Source organism: Eurytemora carolleeae, unplaced genomic scaffold, assembly GCF_000591075.1.
Source record: "Eurytemora carolleeae unplaced genomic scaffold, Eaff_2.0 scaffold1313, whole genome shotgun sequence".
In the NCBI taxonomy this organism is placed as follows: domain Eukaryota; kingdom Metazoa; phylum Arthropoda; class Copepoda; order Calanoida; family Temoridae; genus Eurytemora; species Eurytemora carolleeae.
In genome coordinates this window covers 57,699-83,370 of record NW_019397199.1, presented here as the reverse complement: position 1 = coordinate 83,370, position 25,672 = coordinate 57,699, and the positions used below count along the sequence as shown (strand labels likewise).

Below are 25,672 nucleotides of genomic sequence, written 5' to 3'. Positions count from 1 at the left end.
TCTTTTATATAATTAAAATGATACCATACAATTAGTTAAATATTTAACTTATTTCAAATCTGTTCTCATCTTCATAAATATTTTTCTTTCAAGTGATTCTTTATTTGATTAGTAAGAGACGTCAGATGTACAATGATACCATTAATCTTTGTCTATTTCAGGAAGAAAAAAATTTGCAAAATTCTTTCTTAAAATTGGTTATTTTAACTGTAGTTTCTTTATTTTAAATAACGTTTGCATTAATGGTTCAGAAACAACATAGGAAGTTAAACAAAATTTAACACGATAGAAAAGCCCTAATATTTAATATCTGTGATTGTGATGTTTCAAATATTTAGGACCCTACTGCACATTTGTTTCGAAAGAATTGTTTAAATTAACTTTTTTCCAAAAATGTATACTACAATACCTCCTTTAATGCTCAAAATTAAAAGTCTCGGTGTTATCCTGCAGACATTCCATTTATAAATTGATAGTCACAATCCCTTTAAAGGATAAATTAAAGAAACGATAACAGTCCCTTTAAATATTTTAAAATGTTGCAGATGATCACAGTACAGAGATGGCTTGTAAGTGCCCTTGCCATATCAATTATATTTTTTTGGTAAGATACTAATAAAAAGATTCCTCAAATATTTTGATAATAGAACATGTATTTATGAATATATATACAAGAAGGAACAGAAAACTGTCGAATAAAAAGACGACTTTTAGATTAAAGTTATGCTTTTAAAAACATGAAACACAAAAGTTGCACAGTATGCCATTGCCCAGGGCTGTGGTGCAAACTACAGAACCACCAAGAGCCCCACGAAATGTCCTTCGGAGCCTCCTGATTCCTGATTATGGGAGATAAATCTCTCTTTTCATAAAAAGGGTAATTTCCTCTCTGGTACTTATTTTCTGTATCGCTGATACAGGGTGTCCCAATAAACATGGGAATTCAGTGACGAATTCGATATCGTCTTTATAAATAGTTCTTTAATTTAGTATAGTGATACCTTACTGAGAAAGCTGTAATCTATAAGAGTTTCGTCTGCTATGTTCACATTTTGTTTGTTTATGTTTTGACTGCATAAGGGCGTACTTAGTAAAACAAGAAAACTGCAATATACAAACAGATTAAACTTGTCCGTCTTCACTGTTCATCTTGCGGAGACATTATAGACACATCTTTACAGCCATTTACCGTTTACATTAAATAAACTCGAGCAGACATAATAATGTTATGGCTTTAGAAATTTGGTATTACAATGCTAATTTTCATAACAAAGACGATATCGAAATCGTCACTGAATTCCCATGTTTTTTGGGACACCCAGTACTAAAAAATATATATATAAAATAAAAAAATAATATCAGACAGGTGTTTTAGAAGTTCTATACATTTTTTATATGACAGAAACCTTTTTAACTTTTATTTAGCTTGTAACTTTCATCTGAGGCAATTGAACACTTATTAATTTGTCTTTGTTCATCTATCTATCCAATCGGAATTCCGTTGCGCGCAATGGTTGCTTCCGCTTGCGCCATTTCATTGCGCGCAATTGCGCTATAATTGCGAAAAAGGGAGCAATTAAATATTCGCGGAATAGCGTGCAATTCGCTTTTCCAACTGAAAATCAATACTTTAACTGTTCGACAATTACAAATTTATGCAGCAAATACAAGAATGGAAATATCTCTGTAGATTTTAAAATAATCAAAGCCCAAGTTTCACAATTGTTTGAACAGTTTTCAAAATATTAAGTTTATTAATTTTCTAGTTAATTAACAATTTAATATGATACATTTTTCATTATACTCACATTGGATGAACATTAAAATGGAAACATTTTTTGGTTAAAACTGTAAGGTTTGTTTAATCAAAATTAGATATTTTGCTACAGTAAGAACCAGAAAACTATGGTACAGAAAGCCAACATCACAGTGTATTTGATGTCGTTCAAATTAGCCAAAAACATTGATTAGTATCTTACTAAATCACTTATTCAGTGACATTGGTTTGCTTGAGTCTAAAATGTCATCTTCCTATGCCAGAGTTTTCTGGTTATCATACCTAAAACAAATATTTAAAACAAAATATTAAGTTTAAATTCAATTTTCTTAGCATTTGAGACTGAAATGTTAGTGAAGTTCAATTTTTTGTTGTTGAAAGGAATTGCGCAATAATTGATTGCGTGCCATAAGGTTTAAATTGAATTTTATCAAAAAATTGAAACACAAACGCAAGTAGGTTAGGCGGACTTGCGCACTATTGTGCGCAATTTTGTTACGTTTATTATGCGCGCAATTATTACGGAATTGTGCGCAAGTAAAATTCACTTGCTTTAGAAACCCTAGTCTGTCCTCACTGTCTATTTTATTTGAGTTTTCAATTTTATGTCAGGATAACAGTAATTCGTGAACAAACTAAAATACAGTTAAAACCTAAACATTAAATACATCGACAGAATTTATCAAATGTCGTCTTAACAAAATTTTTCAATGGGTTTTATACTATTTTACGTAAATCTCAGTATTTGCGAAAATAAATAAATAGCCATGAATATGCGGGAACAGTTTTAAAGAGTTCCATATAATCTTTTAATAAAAAAAAAAAACTATATATTTGCAACATTACACTATCAGAAAGAAAGAGTACGACATTTGATAAATTCTTTCGACGTACTTAATATTTAGGGTTTAACAGCTGTAGTTTACCTAGTATTGATAAACTCATATTGGTTAATTCAAAACATTTTTGCCTTTATTAAGCTTAGAGAATTCACGTAGTTACAACTTTAGCAAATAATATATCAACATTCTCTAGATTCTGAACGTCTTCAGGAACATTCAGGAATGTTATACACATTTATTTGGTTCAAAACAAATTTTGAAACAATGACAAACATGTTGAACCAAAACTGCAAATACTCTCTAAGCCTAAACATGGTTTATGTCAACAAAATAATTGCGAAACACAAGAGGCACAGAGATGGGTAAGAAAAGCTTGGAGGTCATTCTGAAAATCAGGTGGCTCCGAAGATTATTTCGCGGGGTTTATGGTTGCTTTGCAAGTTTGCACCCGCTCTCTCGCACAGACCTTTCACTCCATAAGCTATTGAGTGTTCCACGAAACATGTCAGTTGACAAATAGTTATGAATGTCGTCTTCCATACACTGTATTAGATATTAAAAGGTTTTTGCAGTTAATTTTGTTAAAAATCTTTTGCTTAGATACATTTCGCTTTGAAATCAATTTTACTATAACATGACTCCCATACAATATTTTTACTATTTTCATTGGTATCAAACAACATTACAAATTATTTAAGAAGACTATCTAAACTGATCACCAACTGTCACGTTTCGTGGGGCAACCTGTAGTAAAACTTTTTGCGAATAATATCATTCCGTTCAAGTGATTAGCTTCCGTAGAAGATAATCGCAACAATTCATCAATTATATTTACACTTATATAAACTTAAATATATTTTGATGTAGTTTCCATAGTCCGCAAACTTCTGTTTTTCTCTGTATCTCTGTATTCGATTTTTTTACATTTTTTTTCGCGAAGGGTATCTTATTGAAGTTAAGGATACTTTTTTTGTGCTCAATGATTAAAAATTATCAGGTGGTTACAGATTAAGCTTTCAAAAATTCAATTATAAATTATATTACTTGCTGTAAGGGTGATTTCCCTATTTTTTTAACTAGGCTGGGACTTTTACACAGAGAATCCTACAAATCAGTTCTAACTTCATATCGAAGGTAAATATCAAGAAAAAAAGTTTAAAAACCAGATATTTTTCTGTTATTATTTCCAGGGAAATGATGAAATCATTTCGTAAAAATTTGGCAAAAAAATTTTGCCGAAAATTTATTTTTTTCCACGAAATTTCGCGAAAAAAAATATAAATACTAAAATTTCCAAAACAAGGTTCTTAAAATCTCACATAGTTTTGCGAAAATTTAGCATATTTTCGCGAAACAGATTAATACGAAATTTTGCTATTTTTAAACGTATTTGTCGCATATTTTTATCACGAAATTCCATTACATCGTTTTCGCTTCCATTTTACAAAATTCATTTTGCGTAAATCTGCATTTTATTGCGAATGTTTTTGTTCGTTTAAAACCCATAACCGTATTTTATATAACAGAGTCTTAAGTGCATGTTATACTTTTAGAATTTTTAAGTAACTAATATTCGAAAAATAAATCCACCAGTTATTTTCACAGAAAAAAAACAGACTGAACAGTTTGGCATTTTTAACAACCAATTCTAGCAAATTTGTATTAAATTTGTCAAAGCCAGATGCAAATTTTGACACATTGTAGAAAACAATTAGGCTTGAATTTCAAAAATATTAAAGATATTTAAGATAGTTTTGGCCTTTGTTTCTGCAAAAAAAATTAACCACATAGTTAGGGTAATGCAACTTAATTAAAAGAATGATAAATAAATATGATTTAAAACTATGTAATATAGATAACTACAGTATATATCAAGTGTTCTTACATCTTTAAGTACTGAACCAGAATATAGAACGAAAGCTTATATATATGTAGCAAATCCAACAAGTTCTCTTACGTCTGTACCAAACCAGGTATTGTATTCTGTATTCTCAATGTGTTTTGTCCAGTTACAGTTCAAAATGCAACTCGCTGTAGAACTCAGTGGTCTACTTAGTTTGTATTCAATCCAAATACAACACTCTCTGTGTTTATTAGTCTGTATCAATCTTTCGAGATGAGGGAGGGAACCCCCGGAGGCCATGAGCCTCTGCTATGCAGACACGAGCCTCCAAGATTTGCTATGCAGACCAAGCCTCCACTATGCAGTGAACGAACCTCCACCATACAGAACAGCTTTTCTGAAATCCTGATTTTTTGTAATGAAAAATATTAACAATTTTTTTGACATAGTGGCATGAGAGGTTTCTCAAAGATGGGAAGTATATATCAATTATCATAAATAGTTCCTGATTATGACTGATAAAGTGGTACGTATATAAAAGTAAAACTTTAAACATTCTTTACATGAAAAGAAAACTATCTAGAGAAAAAAATTTGAATTTCATTTCATCTTTTATAATCTTTGATTTAAGCAATAACTTTTTTGTAGTTCAAATTAAATGTAGAAAATTTGTATAATTTATTTAAATCTTAAAATTTTTCAAAAAAAAGGTATTGTTAAAATCAAAGATTACAACAAAACAAACTGAATTTAATTACTCCAGAAATGATTCTCCAAATATCTTCCTTTCTGCATAAGAAATGTTAAAAGTTTTAGTATAAATCTTATAAACCCCTTCATGAGTTCATATATGTTTTTAATCATGACAATCAATAAACAAATCTATTCTTTAGTAAAACTCTTATGACACTACGTCAAAAAAATTGTTGACATTTTTCATTACACATTAAAACCAAGTTTTAAAAAAAACTGTTCTGTATGGTGGAGGCTCATTCACTGCATAGCAGAGGCATGGTATGCATAGCTGAGGCATGGTCTGCATAGTAGAGGCACGGTCTGCATAGATGAGGCAGGGTCTGTATTGCGGAGGCATGGTCTGCATAGCAGAGGCTCATGGCGTTTGGGGGTTCCCTCCCTCTCGAGATACAACTCAAGGCCAACTCACTTGCTACACAAGAAATATTACTCTAATACCGCAATCAAGCAGAGTGCTTATTGCAACTAACTTATATTTAAATTGATGATGGGTTTTATAGTACAATGATGGACGTAATTAAACTAAATCGTAATACATGTTAATGATAAGGACCGATAGTTTTCTCAGAAATTAACGAACATAGTTTGGGTATAACGTAATATATCTAGGTGTGTTCAGGTTTACAAATATGGGGTTTACTACGATATTTATTACATATACATAATTTCAGTATATGCAGTGTTCTTACACCTTCAAGTACTGAAGAACTAGAATATAGAACTGAAGAAGAAGGTAAAAATCATTAGAACATTTTTGTTGCTTAAAAGTATAAACCAATATGAATTCTTGCCACAAATTTTGCTAACCCGACATTTTTGCAACCATTATTTTTTATGATATAGAAATATTTTCCTTCATGAGCCTTAACTAATCAACCATTAAGGAACAGATTTTTATCCTGAGCCCGTGATTTGAAAACTTCGGCTCGAGCCGTAATTCTTTAAACCCAACTTTAAGACCCAATCTTCGACCCAACTCTACAACAACTTGTGTCACGTGATTGACAGCTGCAAGATCTTCGGCTCGACTTAAGGAGTTAGGCCCAATGAAAATAAAACTGACCTTGGTTGGTTTTAGTGGAGAATAAGACTCAATGTGTCGATTCCTACCATGAAATCCGCCAAATAGAATATTAAACCGGATTTTGAACTGAACTCGGTGTAAAATAAGATGCCGCTTGAATCCGAAAGCTCAAGCCGTAAATAAGGCCCAGCGACGGCTTAGACCCGAGCCGTATTTTCCCGAATTTTTTAAATCGCGAGATCTGGGCAAATTGAAACTATTCAACTTTATTCAAATGTCCTTTTCCTGCATTCTAGGCTTTGAGGTCCTGTAATAAAACAAGAAAATTATTTCATAGCAAGATTTTAAAACATATTATAATAATGAATTTATCTAGATTATGATCTCGATAATTCAAACAAATATGCACTTGGAAGTGAATTTATGAAGTTTAAAGCCAAGAAATCTCCAATTAGGAAAGAAAAATGAATGAATTAACAACATCTAAATAAGACAAAAGCTTACAATAAATAATAATTACATTAAAGTTTTTAAATAAAAGATATTTCTCAATATTTTCTTAATAAAGATTGCTATGTTTGGTTATAACACAACCAAAGGCATTTAACACCACGTTTGGCAGAGTAAGGGCGTAAGTAACAAATTAACTTGAGATTTGTCTCAAACTAAAATTTTTCCAATTTTTTATCTTTGCAACCTAATTTCGGTAAAAGATTAAAATGCTAAAGGTTTACATCATCAGGTTGCAAAGACGGTAGATAAATTTATATTGTGTAAAATGTAACATTATATATTCAAAAGGCTTGGTGTGTACCCTAGTTTTGGTCATCTTTTATTTTTAAATGAAATAATTGAAGAAAATAAACAATCTTATACAGCGTGTCCCAAAAAACATGGAAATTCAGTGACAAATTCGATATCGTCTTTGTTATTAATTAGCATTGTATTTCCAAAAGTCATAATATTATTATGTCTGTTTTAGTAAGTACAACCGTATGCAGTCAAAACATAAACAAACAAAATTTGAACAAAGCAGACGAAACTCTTACAGATTACTGCTTTCTCAGTAGGTATCACTCTACTAAATCGAAAAATTATTTAAAAGGCGAGATCGAATTCGTCACTGAATTCCCATGTTTATTGGGACACCCTGTACGTTAGTTAATAAAAAAAGTGAGATTAAGCTTTTTCGACAGCTACACAATCGTCGAAGTTCAAATTTAAGGTTACATTTGTAGCTTAAACTAATATTAGAGATTANCCCCATTTATGGGCATTGAACCTGCAAGCAAGATATTCGAGTTGAGTACAGTAAATCGACATTTAGATGACGAAAAAGTTAGGACACACTTTTTAGAGACACCTTGTATATTTAAACTAAAATAAGGATTATATTATATCTTATATTTTTCAACATAACTAAATAAAGTTACATTTATCTTATATTTTTTAACAGACTAAAAAAAGGATTACATTTTATCTTATATTTTTCAACAGAACTAAAAAAAAATTACATTTATCTGATACTTTTCAACAGAACTAAAAAAAATTACATTTATCTTACATTTTTCAAAAAAATTACATTTATCTCATATTTTTCAGCAGAGCTAAAAAAGGATTAATTTTATCTTATATTTTTCAACAGAACTAAAAGAAATAACATTTATCTTATATTTTTCAACAGAACTAAAAAAATTACATTTATCTTATATTTTTCAACAGAACTAAAAAAAATTACATTTATCTTATATTTTTCAAAAAAAATTGCATTTATCTCATATTTTTCAGCAGAACTAAAAAAGGATTACATTTTATCTTATATTTTTCAGAAGAACTAAAAAAATTACATTTAAAGCGAAAAAAGTCTTACATTTTAACTAACATATATTTCAGCATAAATGATACATGGGGAAGTAGATGTACATTTTTGTATTTCGTTAGTAGTGAGGTAACTTTATGAAGAATATTAATGGTCAAAATAAGAAATTAAAAACAATATTTATTCTATTAAAGATCAGAAAAAAACGTTAATTTATAAATCGTTAACCAGGAAAATGAACTGTTTACCACACAAAACAACAAATTTCGTAGATTTTAAAGGTTTAATTTTTATAAAAGACAAGAACAATTAATTTGGTTTCTAATATGTTTCTGAATTTTGACTTCTAATTTAAAGTTCACTTGTTTGATGACCATACAGATTTTAAAAATTATAAAGATTATACAAAAAAAATCACTTTTAGTCAACAGTTGTTGAAACCGGTTATCATGTTCTACATAACCCTGTCAAGGTAAATAAATCAAAGAAAAATATTGTTGTAATCTTTTATAAAACAAAGCAAAAAATGCTTTGTTAATGGTTAGCTATTACTAGAAAGAATTGTAATTATAGACTAACGGACAATTTTGTTTATTTGTTAATCTTATTAAACTTATTTAACAGGAAGCCTATTTAATAGTAAAACTATTTAATAGAAAAACTATTTGATAGGAAAACTATTTAATAGGAAAACTATTTAATAGGAAAACTATTTAATAGGAAAACTATCTAATAGAAAAACTATTTAATAAGAAAACTATTTAATAGGAAAACTATTTAATAGGAAAACTATCTAATAGGAAAACTATTCAATAAGAAAACTATCTAATAGAAAAACTATTTAATAGGAAAACTACTTAATAAGAAAACTATTTTATAGGAAAACTATTTAATAGGAAAACTATCTAATAGGAAAACCATTTAATAGGAAAACTATTTAATAGGAAAACTATCTAATAGGAAAACTATTTAATAGAAAAACTATTTAATAGGAAAACTATCTAATAGGAAAACTATTTAATAGAAAAACTATTTAATAGGAAAACTATTAAATAGAAAAACTATTTAATAGGAAAACTATTTAATAGGAAAACTATTTAATAGGAAAACTATTTAATAGGAAAACTTTCTAATAGGGAAACAATCTCATAGGAAAACTATTTAATAGGAAAACTATTTAATAGGAAAACTATTCAATAGGAAAACTATCTAATAGGAAAAAAATCTAATAGGAAAATTATTTAATAGGAAAAATATTTAATAGGAAAACTATTTAATAAGAAAACTATTTAATAGGAAAACTATTTAAAAAGGAAAACTATTTAATAAGAAAACTATTTAAAAGGAAAACTATTCAATAAGAAAACTATTTAATAGGAAAACTATTTCATAGGAAATCTATTTCATAGGAAAACTATTTAATAGGAAAACTATTTAATAAGAAAACTATCTAATAGGGAAACAATCTAATAGGAAAACTATTTAATAGGAAAACTATTTAATAGGAAAAATATTTAATAGGAAAACTATTTGATATAAACACTTTTTAGTAGGAAAACTATTTAATAAGAAAACTATTGTTGTAATCTAGAACGGATTAGGAATACCTTAGAATTTACGTATATATATATAGAAAATGCAGCCAGCGCTCTATATAATGAATCAAAGCAAACGGGAACGGGAGTGCACAAAGAACCTTACTAGTAGAAAGACTTATATACAAATATAATCTTCTACCTTAGGTCAAGTGCAGCTCCCAAACTTATATTGATTCATAACTCAGACTATTAACATAATATAGCCTGATAAATATATTCAACTGTGAATAGCTAGTTATAGATATTCACATTAACATAGAGAAGCAGGGATACATATAATTCTATATAGCTAAACCCAATACATAGCTCCGTAGAATTAATAGCTCCGCAGAGTTAAGAGCTCCACAAAGCTAATAGCTCCGCAACATTAATAGTTCCGCAAAGCTAATAGTTCCGCAAAGTTAATAGCTCCGCAAAGCTAAATAAGGAAGCTCTATAACGCTAAGCAAGACCAATAGCTTAGTGAAAGTTATATATATATGTATATACATATATAACCAATCTTAGATAGTTCCTAGTTGTACTAATAGCTAAATAACAAATATACCATAAAAGTTACTAAAGCTTTCTTATAGATGAAGATGTCATCGTCCAAATGTGGCTGGACCCCTTCCGGATGATGTAACGGAAGGGGACAGTGAATGTGAAGTAGAGTTGGAGACACTGTTCATCTCTGATAGCTCCACTGAGATAGTGACTGCATCCATAGAGATAGTCACCGTTCCACCCTCAGACGACGAACCTGAGGAATTGGAAGCAGATGTTCCCTCCCTCACTGCTGCAGAGGTGTCCGAGAGCTCCGGAGATGAGGAAGAGTATGGAGCAGATGATGAGAGGAATAAACTGGATGAAATAGAAGCAGAGGAGAGGAAGTCCAAGCAGGGGGATGACAAAGAGGTTCTTAGCCTGGAAGATGCCGGTGAAGAAGAAGACGAATTCACGAAGATGTGGAGGAAGCTGGGCTTGCAGCCAGACCGGGGGCAGGTGGACCTGGTCATGGAGAACAGGGGAAAGATAAGGGGACGGATCGAGGTAATCTGGCAAGAACTGCGACTAGCTATAATAGCAACATTCCGGGACCAGTGCAGGATGATCTACAGTGAAGAGGAACACCAGCTCAAACAAGAACTGGCACTGGTCACAAACATGTCCCTTATCCTAGAGCAAAGGTTGGAGCTGCTACAGTTCCTGGCCATGAGAGTTGAGCTTGGGTCAGAATATTAACCACCTAAATATATAATATAGAATTAGTAAACTTAGATGAATAAATATGAACTAAGAGAGTTAATTATTGCGTTTGAAATTCTGCTGTTGACCAAATAAAGCTCGGGGTTTACAACACTATTCAATAGGAAAACTATCAAATAGGAAAACAATCTAATAGGAAAATTATTTAACAGGAAAAATATTCAATAGGAAAACTATTTAATATAAACACTATTTAATAGGAAAACTATTTAATAGGAAAGCTATTTAATAGGAAAACTATTTAATAGGAAAACTAATTAATAAGAAAACTATTTAATAGGGAACCTATTTAATAGGAAAACTATTTAATAGGAAAACTATTTAATAGGAAAACTATTCAATAAGAAAACTATCTAATAGAAAAACTATTTAATAGGAAAACTATTTAATAGGAAAACTATTTAATAGGAAAACTATTTAATAGGAAAACTATATAATAGGAAAACTATTAAATAAGAAAATATTTAATAGGAAAGCTAGTAAATAAGAAAACTATTTAATAGGAAAACTATTTAATAGGAAAACTATTAAATAAGAAAACTATTTAATAAGAAAACTACTAAATAAGAAAACTATTTAATAGAAAAACTATTTAATAGGAAAACTATTCAATAGGAAAACTATTTAATAGGAAAACCATTAAATAAGAAAACTATTTAATAAGAAAACTATTAAATAAGAAAACTATTTAATAGAAAAACTATTTGATAGGAAACTATTTCATAGGAAAACTAATTAATAGGAAAACTATTAAATAAGAAAACTATTTAATAGAAAAACTATTTAATAGGAAAACTATTTAATAGGAAAACTATTTAATAGGAAAACTATTTAATAAGAAAACTATTTAATAGGAAAACTATTCAATAGGAAAACTATTTCATAGGAAAACTATTTAATAGGAAAACTATGGCTCAATCTGGTCGAAGACAAAGTTGGGATTTAAATTTGCATTTAAAAACCACATACAGCAGGTATTTTTTTTTTGCATAAATTGGAAAGTCTTTTTGCTTAATTTTGTAACTTGAACAGTGTACATCTTTGTATTTATTAGAGAAATCTACGAAAAGGTTGGAAAAGTGCGCAAAATTCACAAAATAAAACAAATTTTACACATTTGATAATAAATCTTTCAAAGAAAGTATGAATTAAGTTCTAACCTTCGCTTCATGTGAAAATTAAAGTATTTTGTCTATTTTTGAATATAGGACGAGACAATACAGATATCGTTAATTTTTGAATATAAGTAAACCTACGCTATCAATTCCATACCATACGCTCTGGAGTCTTATCCTTTGTGGGTAATCCCATAGAGGAACTATCTATTCAAAAAAAATAATACTAAAAATTGCATACTTATTGTCCTTAATTTAATTGTTATTAATTATTAAGGTTGACTGGGTAATGAAAACAGACGATGATACTTATGTGATAATGGAAAACCTTCACGAAATGCTGTGTAAATATAACAAAAGTGTTATCAATGTTTATCTTTTTAACCCTACAGTTTACCCCAGAACTTTGGAGCATTAAGCAAATTTATAAACCGTCGTTTTTCAACCGACTGATAATGGAATGCTGCAGATATTTAGTTTCATAATTGAATTATTCTGACGAGCTCCTTAAAACTTAAAACATGGGAATTGAGTGATGATATCGATATCTTTTTTAAAAATAATTCTTTAATTTAGTAAAGTGATACCTACTAAGAAAGCTGTAATCCGTAGGATTTTCGTCTGCTTTATTTACAATTTGTTTGTTTATGTTTTGACTGTATGTGGTTGTACTAAGTTGAACAAGAACATTACAGTCTACAAACACAGTCAAGTTGTTTGTATTCACTCTTTATCTTGCAAATACATTGTAGACACATCATTTCAGCCATTTACCGTTTTCATAAAATAGACCCTAGCAGACATAATTAGATTTTGAAAACAGGTATAATCAGGTATTACAAAGCTAAATCTTAGCAAAGACGATTTCGAATTCCATTACTCAAACTCCCGCGTTTATTGGGACACCCTGTAGTATAAAAACCAAAAAAGTAAAAAAAAAAAAAGTGTCAAGACGACATTTATCTTAAGTTCAAGAAGATAATTGACATTTGATTTTTTTTGTTTTGACAGAATCAGCTTGTCATCTTAAAACAATATTTAAAAAAAAAAACTTGACCTTGAGCTTTAATGCATGTAAATTTCAAATGTAGTTTTTTTTAATGGTAATCTGTAAAACTTGATCTTTTTCAGCACGGCATGATCCCGACAAACCAGCATATTTTGGTTCGCATCTCAATTTCCATGTTAAACAAGGATACATGAGCGGAGGTTCAGGATACATTCTTTCAAGGCAAGATAGACCTTTTTATGCATTCTAAAATTGTATTCACAGCAAACCAAAACCATCAAGCTCAGACACAAAAATAGAGTAGTATTTTGCCACTTACTCCTTTTACACTTAAGCTAGAAGCAGCTCTGTGCAATTTGAAAATGTACGTGGTCACAATAAAGTATAAGTGAATTAGTGAGGTAAACTTTAAAGTAGAGGCTGTCTGCAAATTTGGTCGAACCAGTTGACTGTAGGGCATTTTTTGAAATCGTTCCGTTCCATTCCAGGCCCTTTAGCTAGATCGTTCTGCCTTTTTTTAATCGTTAGGTTCTGCTCCATTCCGTTCTGAGAAGAAGAACGGTCATCCCGTTTTGTTCCCTTCTTGGCGTTCTTAGTCAAGAACATTTCCATCCCCCATTCCATTCTTAGTAAAGAGCGATTCCATCCAGGACAAAAGTTTTATAGAAAAGAGTTTGTTAAAAAGTAAAAAAAATACAATTTTATAATAAAAAGTTTCTTGCGACCGTAAATATACTTTAAATTAAATATTTTAAATTAAGGGTTTAAAGAATAAGCTTAGATAATTTCTGGGCCGAGCAATGTATAATTTTGTCAGAGCGGGGGGAGTGGCGGGAGTCTTAAAAATCCTTAACATGTAGGATATATTTTAGGTGATCAAATCAAAAAACCTTTCAAGTATTTCTAGATGATTTCGATAATATTTCTGTTCCTTCACAAATCTTCCAACATTTTTAAGAAACCATTCTATGCATTAATTCTTTTTTCGAAAGGCTGGGATAGTTCTTGATTGTTCTGTTCCATCTTGTGCAAGAACGATCGTTCCCCAGGAACGACGCATAGCCCTACTTGACGGATTCAGGCGGACAGAGGGGCAGCTGTCAACAACTCTTGCATTGAAAGGGTGTTTGATTTCTACTTCACAAGAAAGAAGCAAAACATGGATTGATCCAAGTGAATGATGATGAAGAAAGGAATGATGGACATGCAGGGAGAGTCATATATATGGTTGCCAGCTATAGGTACCTGAGGGGTATCCCATCTGCGCTTTTAAATGATAGGATGAGTGTACTTGCAATAAAGCAATGATGGATGAAAGTAGGGCTGGGCGCGTTCCTGGTGGAACGAAATTGTTCTTTCCCAAGAACAAACGGAATGATCAAGAACGATCCCATCGTTTAAAAAAAAAACGTATGCTAAGAATGCGTTCTTAAAAGTATTGGAACAATTTGTAAAAGAATGGAACGGATCAGGAATTGCTTGAAAAGAACGGTTAAAATCGTTAACGAGTTCTTATTATCAAGAATTCATTCTAAGTTGGGAACGCATTTTAAATCAGGAATGTATTCTAAATCCTCTATAAATAGTTAAAGATTTTTTTATTTAATTAACTGACCCCCCTCCCCTCCCCCACTTTAAACCCGCTATCCCTCCCCCCTTCCACGGCCTCTGCTAAACTGACAACACTCATATACAACACAGCAGGTTTCAGTTTAACTTCTGTATATCGTACATATTAAGGATATTATTAGGATGATCCCGCCCCTCCCCCCCACTCTCACAAAATTATACATTGCTCAGCCCAGAAATTATCAAAGCTTGTTCTTTTAACTCTAAATTTAAAATATACAATTTAAAGTATTATTTATGACCGTGAGGAACTTTTTATTAAAAATCGTAATTTTTTTAATTTTTAACCAACTCTTTTCTATAAAACTTCGTTACTAAGAAGAGAACGGGGGATGGAAACGTTCATGATTAAAAACAGAACAAGAGGGATGCAACCGTTCTTCAACTAAGAACGCCAAGAACGGATGAAAGTGCAGCCAGATTACAACCTCTGGCAGATCAATAAAGACTCTTAGATCACCAAACTTTTTTAAGAGAAAAATTCCAAGATTTGTTCATTACAACCCAAATCAGCATGTCCTGAGGACAAAAAATCTCTGTTTTTATATTCATTTTTCTTAGGAGGAAGGTCCTAAACCAATAACATTCTCTTGTTAGATTGTTGGATCTCAAACCTAGTAATAAAATATATTCAGAATTAATCTATTCCTTGTAAAATTATAAATTATTTAAGGAAAGCTGTTGAACTGCTGGTGACAAGTGCATTCCCTAACCAGACTTTATGCCGTGGTAAATAAAGGTGCATTCAATTTTAAAGGGACTGTATACTATACATAATTTTAAATATCCCCTTTTAAGCTAAACAATAGGTCGTTGTTAACAAAATTAAGGAGGGTATGCAAAATTATTTGCTAAATGACTTATAAAAATGAATTGATTTCTGAAAAATCTGTAAATTCAACATTAAAGTGCGAAAATTGCCTTACCATTCATATTTGGACTTCATATGGGTCCAATAAAACTGGGAATTGTTTGTTACTATGTGTTACATAAAAAAATCAACAACTACGTTATCAGAATGATTTGTTTTAAATTAAATTGATTTTTTACGGTCTAAGTCGTATGTTGCAGTTTTCTCAATTTGTATGGACGCTAAGTTATTCGTTATGAGATGTCTTTGACAATTTTCTCCTTATAGATGCAACAGATAGAAGTAAAATTAGTAGCGATCAAAAGCACTTTTTTATCGCATTAAGCCTATACTCCCTTTCATTTTTCGCGAACACTCCCTTTAAATTTGAGAATAAATATCAAAGATGAATTAAATAAATTCCTGGGTTTAATTAAGATGAAGATCACTGCTTGATCCTGAGATTCACAAATTATTCAGATTTTAAACAGAATAAGAATTTTTTTCCTATCAAAAATCAGCCATTTGTCATTTATAATTGATTTGTTTAAGTTGAATTGTAAAAACAAACAATTAAGGATGATTTAACAATATGACTCTTATCAATAAATCTTTTTGCTTCTTGATTTTGAAGACATCTTTATTTATCACGGATCTAAGGCGCTGATAAAGATGTAAGTATATTTGTTTCATTTTAAATTTGTAAATTATAAAATGTTTTATTTACATTTTTGCTTTCTATAACTATCTTGATGCTTATAAAACTACTTTTACAGAGGTTGGCATTTTTGTATGATTGACATGGGTTAGTGATTTTTGAAGAGATTAATATTATTACGGCCATTAACCAGCATTTTTTAAATTGTGGAAGACGATACCCGGGCGGCCTCCTTACAACGAAGCCAGGAAGAAAGAAGAGAGAGTTAGAACAAGACGCAGCATTCTCTCTAGTACCAATTCATGTGTTTTTTAGCTATCAAGGTGGATTCACCTGTTTTGTTTCCTTATAACTAAATATATATACTGGAAGTGATTCTTCGTGTTATTTGGAGACCGACGCTCCGTCCTCCATATTGGTGACCCCGACTTTGAACATATACACCGCGAATCCAGTATAAGTTTAGTGAAAATGACTGAAGAGTCTGCAACCCCTGCTGCACAGTATGTCACGAAGGTAGCCGTCAAGCTTCCCGATTTCTGGTCTGACAACCCTGACCTCTGGTTCATTCATGCCAAATCTGTGTTCCGAAATGCTCAGATTACCCAATCACGAACGAAGTTTGATCATGTGGTGCAAAAACTCCCGTAGAGTATCATGGTATCGGTGCGTAGCCTTATTCTTAGTTCGTCCTCTACATCCTCTACGACCTGCAAGGATTTGAAGGCCAAACTGGTAGCCTCTTATACCTTGTCTCGCTAGCAGAGGGTATCAAAAGTTATTCACCAGCCTGCGTTAGGCGACCGCTGCCCCACAGCCATGATGGACGCCATGCTGGCCTTACTCCCTGAAGATGAAGTACCTGGAAGCCTGTTCCTGGTCCTGTTCCTTGAGAGGTTGCCTGTAGAGATGAGTGACCACCTGGTGGCCAAGGATTTCAAGAACCCCAGTGAGATGGCGTTACACACCGCTAAGTTGTGGGATGCTCGTAGAGCACAAGCAGTCGATTCTCTGCTAGCTGCAGCTTCAACGTCTCCTTCTCGCGCTCGAGGGAGGGAACGTTCTGATAGTTCTCCTGTTCACCAAAGCCAGACTCCAGGACCAGCTGGGGCAGGAGAAACAGTCTTCCCGTCAGCGGTTTTCTTATCTACCTCCAGGATATCCTCTCCAACCGCAACTTTTTTGTCGACACAGGTGCATCACGTTCTGTTTTTCCACACCATTCATCATCTGCTCCCACAGGTCCTCGTTTGTTAATGGCTGATGGTCGTCCTACCAAAGCTTGGGGTTCTAGAACTATCCCGCTCCAGTTTGGTAACCGCCAATTCCAATTCTCATTTCTACTTGCAGATGTTGATCGTCCTATACTGGGGGCTGATTTCCTGGCTGAATTCGACCTTCTGGTAGATGCTTCTAAACGACAGGTTCTGGAATGTGCATCAATGAAGCCCCTATCCTCTCCAGTCATGTCAACCGCCGATCCCGCCGTTGCTTCAGTTTTCAAACTTGCCCCTGATGCTTCCTCCCTTCTGAAGGAATTCCCTGCTACTTGGGAACCTCGCCAACCTGGTCAACTTCCAGGTCACAAGGTAGAACACGTCATTGAAACTGAAGGTCAACCTCTCTTTGCCCGTGCCCGCCGATTGGATCAAATGAAGTTGGAGTCTGCAAAAACCGAGTTTCGTTAGATGGAAGAGGCGGGAATTGTACACTGTTCCGACAGTCCCTGGGCCTCTCCACTGCACATGGTTCCTAAAACAGATGGTTCTTGGCGTCCTTGCTGCGATTATTGCCGTTTGAACAATGTGACCAAGCCTGATCGTTGTCCTTTGCCAAATATCCGTGATTTCACAAACAATTTAAAACATTGTACAGTTTTTTCAAAGCTGGACTTCGACAGGCTACCATCAAGTGCCAATGAACAGTGAAGACATTTGTAAAACCGCCATTGTTACACCTTTTGGTTTGTTTGAGTTCCTATCCATGCCCTTTGGCCTTAAAAACGCTGCACAAACCTTCCAACGCCTCATGTATCGGATCTTCAAAGGTTTACCTTATGTTTTTATTTATCTTGATGATATTCTGGTGGCGAGCCGTGGTCGAGGCCTTCACCTGAAACATTTCTGAGTTGTCCTGGAGCTCCTGGTACAGAATGGTTTGGTTATCAACCTTGAGATATGCAGTTTTGCTCTCCCAGAAATTGATTATCTTGGTCACAAGATCACTGCCACAGGAATCATCCCACTCCGCCGTCATGTTGAAGCACTCCTCCTGCAACCTCGCCCTCAAGATGTACGTAGCTTACAGAGATTCCTTGGCATGGTCAATTTCTACAGAAGATTTCTCCCTGGTATTGCAAAGATTCTCCGTCCTCTCACAGATGCCCTGGCTGGTAACCCTAAATCATTACACGGGTCAGAAATACACCAAGAAGCATTCGAGAAAGCCAAATCCACCCTTTCCTCCGCCATTCCGCTGACTCATCCTTCTCCGTCCGCCGAAGTATCCCTGGTAACTGACGCTTCCGCCTCACACGTTGGAGCCGTCCTGCAACAGCACGAGAAAACCAGCTGGCGACCTCTAGCCTTCTTCTCCGCCAAACTCTCCGCCACCCAGCAACAGTATTCCCCCTTTGACAGAGAATTATTGGGAGTTTTCCTCGCCCTACGCCACTTCCGTTTCATGTTAGAAGGACGAAGGTTTCACATCATAACAGATCATCTCCCCCTGGTTTCAGCTCTGTTCCGAGTTTCTCCGCCCTGGTCAGCATGCCAACAACGCCAGTTGTCTTATACATCCGAAATTTATCAGTGACATCCGCCATACTCCAGGATCTGCGAATGTTGTGGCAGATAATCTGTCCCATCCATCTCCTCCTCCCTCTTGTCATCCGCCTTTTGCCCATCCCCCTGGTGGTCAGGTGTTGGAGGTGTCGGAGGTGTCAGAGGTGTTGGATTCTTCTCTACCCTCACCCTTTCCAACCTCCGCCAAAGGTATTAATTTTGAAGTACTAGCATCGGAACAACGTTCCTGTCCAGAAGTTCTCCGTCTACAGAGATCTCCAACTCTCCGCCTTGTCTCTGTACCTATGAAAAACGGTTCCTTAATCTGTGATGCCAGAACACAAGTACTCCGCCCACTAGTACATTCTTCTCAACGTTTCAAGATATTCTCCGCCCTACACAGCTTATCTCACCCAGGGACAAGAGCCCCAAGACGATTGATATCATCAAGATTTGTCTGGCGTGGGCTAGCTAATGATGTAAGGGATTGGTGTTGTGCCTGTCTTTCCTGCCAGCGTGGAAAATCCTCACCATGTTCAGCTCCAACCAGAGAAAATCCTTGTTCCGTTTCGAAGATTTTCACATGTTCACGTGGATTTAGTTGTTCACGTACCTGTTGACCTGTGTGGACAGATCTACTGGCTGGGCGGAAGCAATTCCTCTTCAAGGTATTTCAACAACAGAGTGTGCCTCCGCCTTGTTCCAGGGTTGGATTGCACGGTTCGAGTGACAGAGGAGCCCAGTTCACCTCCTCCTTGTGGTCAGCCATCTGTTCTTAGCTAGGTATCATCCACAATAAAACCAAGGCTTTTCATCCACAAGCCAATGGTATGGTTGAAAGGTTTCACAGGCAGCTTAAAAACTCTCTACGAGCTCGGCTGGCAGCTTCTGACTGGTATAGTCATTTACCTTGGGTTCTCCTGGGTCTCCCTTCTGCTCCGAGGGAAGACTCAGCCTGGTCTTCTGCAGAAGCTGTTTATGGTTCAGATCTAATCCTACCTCATCAGTTCTTACAGAGTCAGGATCCTCTGTAAAACCAGTTCTACGAGGATCTTAAAAACTCAATGTCAGGTTTTCGTCCAGTTCCTGCTCGTCACAACACTCCCGAGGTTCCAGACCTTCCCCAACAGATACCCATAGCTCTAGCAACTTGTCCAATGGTTTTAGTTTGCAAGGATGGACATGTTCCCCCTCTATCTCCTCTGTATGAAGGACCTTATCAAGTTTTATCTCGATCCCAGAGAACCTTCCGTCTCCAGGTTGGGAGTAGAGTAGAGGTGGTTTCTGTGCAGAGATTGAAACCAGCGATAACCTGTGATGAAGAAAAACCAGCCTCACCACCACGTTGTGGACGTCCTTCTCGTAGGGTTCCACCAGATCCTCCTCCTCCGGTCCCAGCTCATCCTCGAGGGAGACCAAGGAAGACTGCAGCCTCAGCCTCGAATGTTATATTTCCTAGGAGGAAAGAGTGATTTTTAAACTTACTCCAGTGATAATAGGAGATTAATACGAGCTTATACGCTTGTCCTCCGGTCAACCTCCAGCCTCTACGCTGGGGGGGGGGGGTACTGTGGAAGACGTTACCCGGCGGCCTCCTTACACAAAGCCGGGAAGAAAGAAGAGAGAGTTAGAACAAGACGCAGCATTCTCTCTAGTACCAATGAGGGAGGGGGGGCCATGCGGCCATGAACCCCGCAATATCCTGTTCCAACCCAGGTAGTTAGCAGAACCCTGTTCGAACCCCGCAGAAGCCTGCTCCAACCCCACGAAAGCCTGTTCGAACCCCGCAAAAGACTGCTCTTGTTCAAACTTTTTTTAAAAATTGCATAGATCTAATAAACACTAAATAAAATTTTAAAAAATCTCAACGTCCGGGAGCAGAAGATATATTAAATAATCATTGGAATTTATTAGAATTCATCTAGAGATAGTCAATTTCGAGAATTTTGTCTTGGCGCTGGAGTTACACAAAGTGCCAAGAAATTTATAAATATCGGAAGGATTTACGAATAAAGAAAAAATCTGAATTTAATCAACAAAATTAATGATTTCATATAAAAGTCTAAATTAAAAGTGGTCAAAGCAATTTTAGAAAAAACATTAATATCAAAATTATATACTTCATACACACTTTTGATGAATCGGAATCAGTTTTTTGGATAAATAATTAGTTGCAATTTACATTTATATGGAAGATATTAATTATTACCTCTTTATCACAGCGGTCAGCTCATTTAAAGTAATTATCAAATCTAGCAAGACAAAATTTTACGCTTAAAACGAGTTTTAAAGCATTGATATTTATCTTGAAGCTAAAAGAATTTTGTTATCTATTCCCGCACGTTTAAATTTTTGAATTTTTTTCTTTTTAAAGTCAATTATTATTAAAAGATAATTTTTGTACAGTCTTTGGCGGGGTTCGAACAGGCTTTCGTGGGGTTGGAGCAGGCTTCTGCGGGGTTCGAACAGGGTTCTGCTAACTACCTGGGTTGGAACAGGATATTGCGGGGTTCATGGCCGCATGCCCCCCCCTCCCTCTACCAATTCATGTGTTTTTTAGCTATCAAGGTGGATTCACATGTTTTGTTTCCTTATAACTAAATATATATACTGGAAGTGATTCTTCGTGTTATTTGGAGACCGAAGACTTAATTTAAATGTTTTTAGAAATAACTGAACTGCAGTTGTAACATGAGATTTACATTTTTAAATTAAAATTTGAGATTTAACAACTCATTATTATGAAAATATTTTTCTATATTAGATAAACACAATCTTTTTAGAGTGGATTTGAAGATTTAGAGCTTGGCATATGTCTCCAAAATGTAGGCGTCAAACCCACTAGCTCAAGAGATTTAAAGGTTTAAAAAATATGTATTTTTCAAAATAACAAACAACTTCTAGTTATGAAAAGATTAATCAATGAAATGGAGATTTTTGAAAATAAACGGAAGAGTCTGTTAACAAACAGCAAAACCATCCATTTTTAAACCGTTATTGAAACGGATTAGCTATTCAAAAAAAAGTTGAAAACAATTAGGAAACGGAATTTATTTACTGCAGTGAATTTTTTCGCTTAGAATTGCATTAAGGTTAAAAATATTATTTTTTGTGTGTTTTGATGTTTTTTAATGCTGCCTTCTGTGTTTGCGCAGTTAATACTGCAATAGAACATTAGCAGCCGCGCCAATGATTTCATAAACCGTTAATTGTGTAATAACAGTTGTTGAACATTTCTGTTAACGACATTTAAAAAGTTGAGATTCTTAACTAATGGTAACTTTTAAAAAAAAGTTTTGTTCTTACCCTCTAAAACTAACGGCTACCTGAGATTTTATTTTTAAAATGGTTGGAACTAACCATTAACGAAACCTCTTTTAAAAGTTGAAACATGCCCAACCCTAGTTAAAGGGAGTGTTCGCGAAAAATGAAAGGGGGTATAGGCTTAATGCAATAAAAAAGCGCTTTTGATCGCTAATAATCTTACTTATAACTGTTGCGTCTATAAGGAGAAAATTGTTAAAGACGTCTTGTACCGAATAACTTAGCGCCCATACAAATTCAGAAAATTACAACATTTGCCTTAGACCGTTAAAAAAATCAATTTAATTCCAAACAAATCATTCAGATATTACAACCTATAGTCATCGATTATCTTTCATTTGTATATAGTTTATATTTTATAATATTTTTAAATTAATTTGTTCTAAATTTGATTATTTCTCTTGTCTCTTGCGCAACTATCTAAGTGCGCACCACTCACATTTTTCGAAAACTGTTAAAAACGTTTTCTTAAAAAAATAAAATATTATAAAATATAAACTTTATACAAATGTGGCGAAAGATAATCGATGACTATATGTTGTAATATCTGAATGATTTGTTTGAAATTAAATTGATTTTTTACGGTCTAAGTTGTATGTTGCAATTTTCTGAATTTGTATGGGCGCTAAGTTATTCGGTATGAGACGTCTTTAACAATTTTCTCCTTATAGATGCAAGAGATAGAAGTAAGATTAGTGGCGTTCAAAAGCGCTTTTTTATCGCATTAAGCCTATACCCCCTTTCATTTTTCGCAAACACTCCCTTTAAGAACTGAAGAACAGTGTTTCCATTGCAATCAAATAAGTGCTCCATGAATATATTAGGCTTGCCATTTAGTTAACAAATTTTTTGAAAATTTTTTTAAAGGGATGCTTTTTATTAAGTAATTACAAAATAAGGCTTATCATGGAAACCCTAATATATGTAAAATATTTTGTTCTAGAGAGATGAAGAAACCTTCTTCCCCATGAATTTTTGGAAAATGATGACTGCTAACAATAAATCTTGGATCACTGGTGTCTTGGCTAAAAAACCAAAAGAATTTCAAGGTTGACAGTTTATAAAAAAAATTGTTAAGGGTTCTGTTGACATGATTTTAAGTAAATCTGCATTTAAAAAGTAGCATACCCACTTCAGAACAGTAACCTTGTAACTGTTGTCTGAGAATATTCATGTGAATCTATCTATAATTGATAATTTTCAATTACTCGCGATTATCTGAATTGTGACTTATGGATTAAGGCAGTAGAAACAATGAAGGAAATTAAGACAGGTCATAACTTTTGAAAACAGAAAAACAAAAATATCTTTATTGATGTTAAATGTTTAAGGGCTACTTGAAATTTGGTCATCAGACCCTTTTCATGTCTTTTAGATTTTTTAAAATATTATAATTATTAGATATTAACAGTTTCAGTTTCAGGTTTTGAATGCTGCAGTGAACATGCAATTTCTTTTCACTATATTAATCCAGAGAAGTAATTATTTAAAATTTAAAAAGACAACTACAATAATGTAAAAATAAACCCCTTTGTGAAAGGAAATTGTTTTGCTCCGAACACAGATATGTACTAAAATTAAATAGCAGCAAAAGTATTGCTGCCATGCAAACTTGTTGTAGTCTCTCAATTTGAGTTGCAAAATGTACAATAAGGTGTCCACTAATTTTTTAACAAGGTGCTTGCAATGAGTGCGGTAACTTTTTCAATTACACTACATAATGTGAATAATTCCTGAAAAGTTTAGGTCGTTAGCTCTTAACTTCAATAAGATAATCTCCTTCGAAGATAAAAAAATTCACAAAATTATAATATTACAAATCAATTTCTCCATTTTCCATCAGGTAATTCAAATCCGTCAAAATTTTAGACATTTTTTTCAAATTAATGAGGCAGGCCCCAACAAATCGTCAAAAATGCTCATTGTTCAGAAAAGTGCATTTTTGGGAGGTTTTGTGAACTTACCTCAGTTAATTTTTGATATTTTTCAAATATTTCAATGGAAAATGATATATGAAATGCTCACAGTACACATAACAATGAGAAGAATTAGCTGTTTTCATCTATTTAAAATAATTGTTCACCTGTGGACACTTTAATGCACAATGCACTATACCTATCAATTAAATTTTCTTGCTACAATAAGTAAAATATAATATATTAAGGATTCAAAGGCTGGGTAGTAAGTATTAAGTAAGGATGGATTGTTTTCTCTTTTTTAAAAGTGATCTTTTCGGCTTAAGAAAGACGAAGAAAAAATGAAAATCAAAGGATTGTTTTTAAAATTATCGTTTGTGAAAACAAACCTTTGTAAACAACCAGTAACATCAACCCTTTGTTAACAACAGTTAATGAGGCCCCTTCATTAACGATCGTTAATAGTTTTTATAAGAGAAAACACGTTTATTGGTCGAAAAATCTGAGTTTAAAAAACATTCATGTTATTTCTCTGGATAAAAAAAACCATTTAAGACAACATTCATAACCTTATCTTTTTGAAAAAAAAGAACCCGTGGCAAGTAAGACATTTTGCAATATCTCTTTCAATATTAATAGGAGCCGGTTCTATTTTTGAATGTAGACTCATATAATTTGTTCGGAGCAGGATATGAAGTCAGATTGTTGATATCTCTTTACGGAGTCTTGGAACCTCTGAAAAGTGACCTCCGTCGGCTCCAATTTTTTATCTCCCGCCTCGTTGGACATAAATACTTCATTTTTAAATATATACTCCCATTGACCCCTAAAATACACAAAAAAAAAATTATTTTCATCAAGTTTTTGATGTCAAAACAGGGTGTCAAAAATTGCGTTTTTTTGATTTTTTTTTAATTGCAAAAAATGAAAAGTTCTGATAAAAAATGTCGGAGTAAAAGAAAAGATAAAATATTATTTATATTATTATCTAACACATTGATGAAAAAAAAAAATTTCAAAAAATTAATTTTTTTGTGGGCTACGGGGTGTTAATATTATTTTTTTTCGACAAATCACACTTTTTAGGCATTTTTCTCCCTTTCATAGATGGTGGCTGGTTCTAATTTTAAAAATAATGTTATATAATTACCTAGGAGCAGGATATGAAGTCAGATTACCAATATCTCTTCCCGGAGTCTTGGAACCTCTGAAAAGTGACCTCCATTGGCTCTGATTTTTATCTCCTGCCTCGTTGGACAAAAATAGTCCATTTTTTAAATATATACTCCCAATGACCCCTAAAATACACAAAAAAAATTTTTTTTTTTATCAAGTTTTCGATGTCAAAACAGGGTGTCAAAAATTGCGTTTTTTTGATTTTTTTTAAATTGCAAAAATGACAAGTTCTGATAAAAAATGTTGGAGTAAAAGAAAAGATAAAATATTATTTATATTATTATCTAACACATTGATGAAAAAAA

At 33.3% G+C, this 25,672-nt stretch overlaps 1 protein-coding gene across 2 annotated transcripts; it reads left to right on the top strand.

Moving 5' to 3' along the window:
• Positions 1-485: 485 nt before the first annotated feature.
• LOC111712688 (glycoprotein-N-acetylgalactosamine 3-beta-galactosyltransferase 1) lies at positions 486-24,969 on the top strand. Of its 2 annotated transcripts, XM_023487371.1 has the most exons (15): positions 494-604; positions 3,700-3,753; positions 5,890-5,951; positions 6,619-6,697; positions 6,811-6,873; positions 8,136-8,190; positions 8,486-8,533; positions 11,810-11,881; positions 12,300-12,366; positions 13,154-13,253; positions 15,334-15,389; positions 16,171-16,184; positions 21,735-21,812; positions 23,219-23,324; positions 23,699-24,969. In XM_023487371.1, exons 1-15 carry the CDS (start codon positions 537-539, stop codon positions 23,755-23,757), a joined length of 981 nt encoding a protein of 326 aa, XP_023343139.1. In that variant the 5' UTR covers positions 494-536; the 3' UTR covers positions 23,758-24,969. The 2 variants fall into 2 exon arrangements, with proteins under 2 accessions (XP_023343140.1, XP_023343139.1); XM_023487372.1 differs by lacking the exons at positions 16,171-16,184; positions 23,219-23,324; positions 23,699-24,969 and having other exon boundaries at positions 486-604; positions 15,334-15,399.
• The last annotated feature ends 703 nt before the right edge of the window (positions 24,970-25,672 follow it).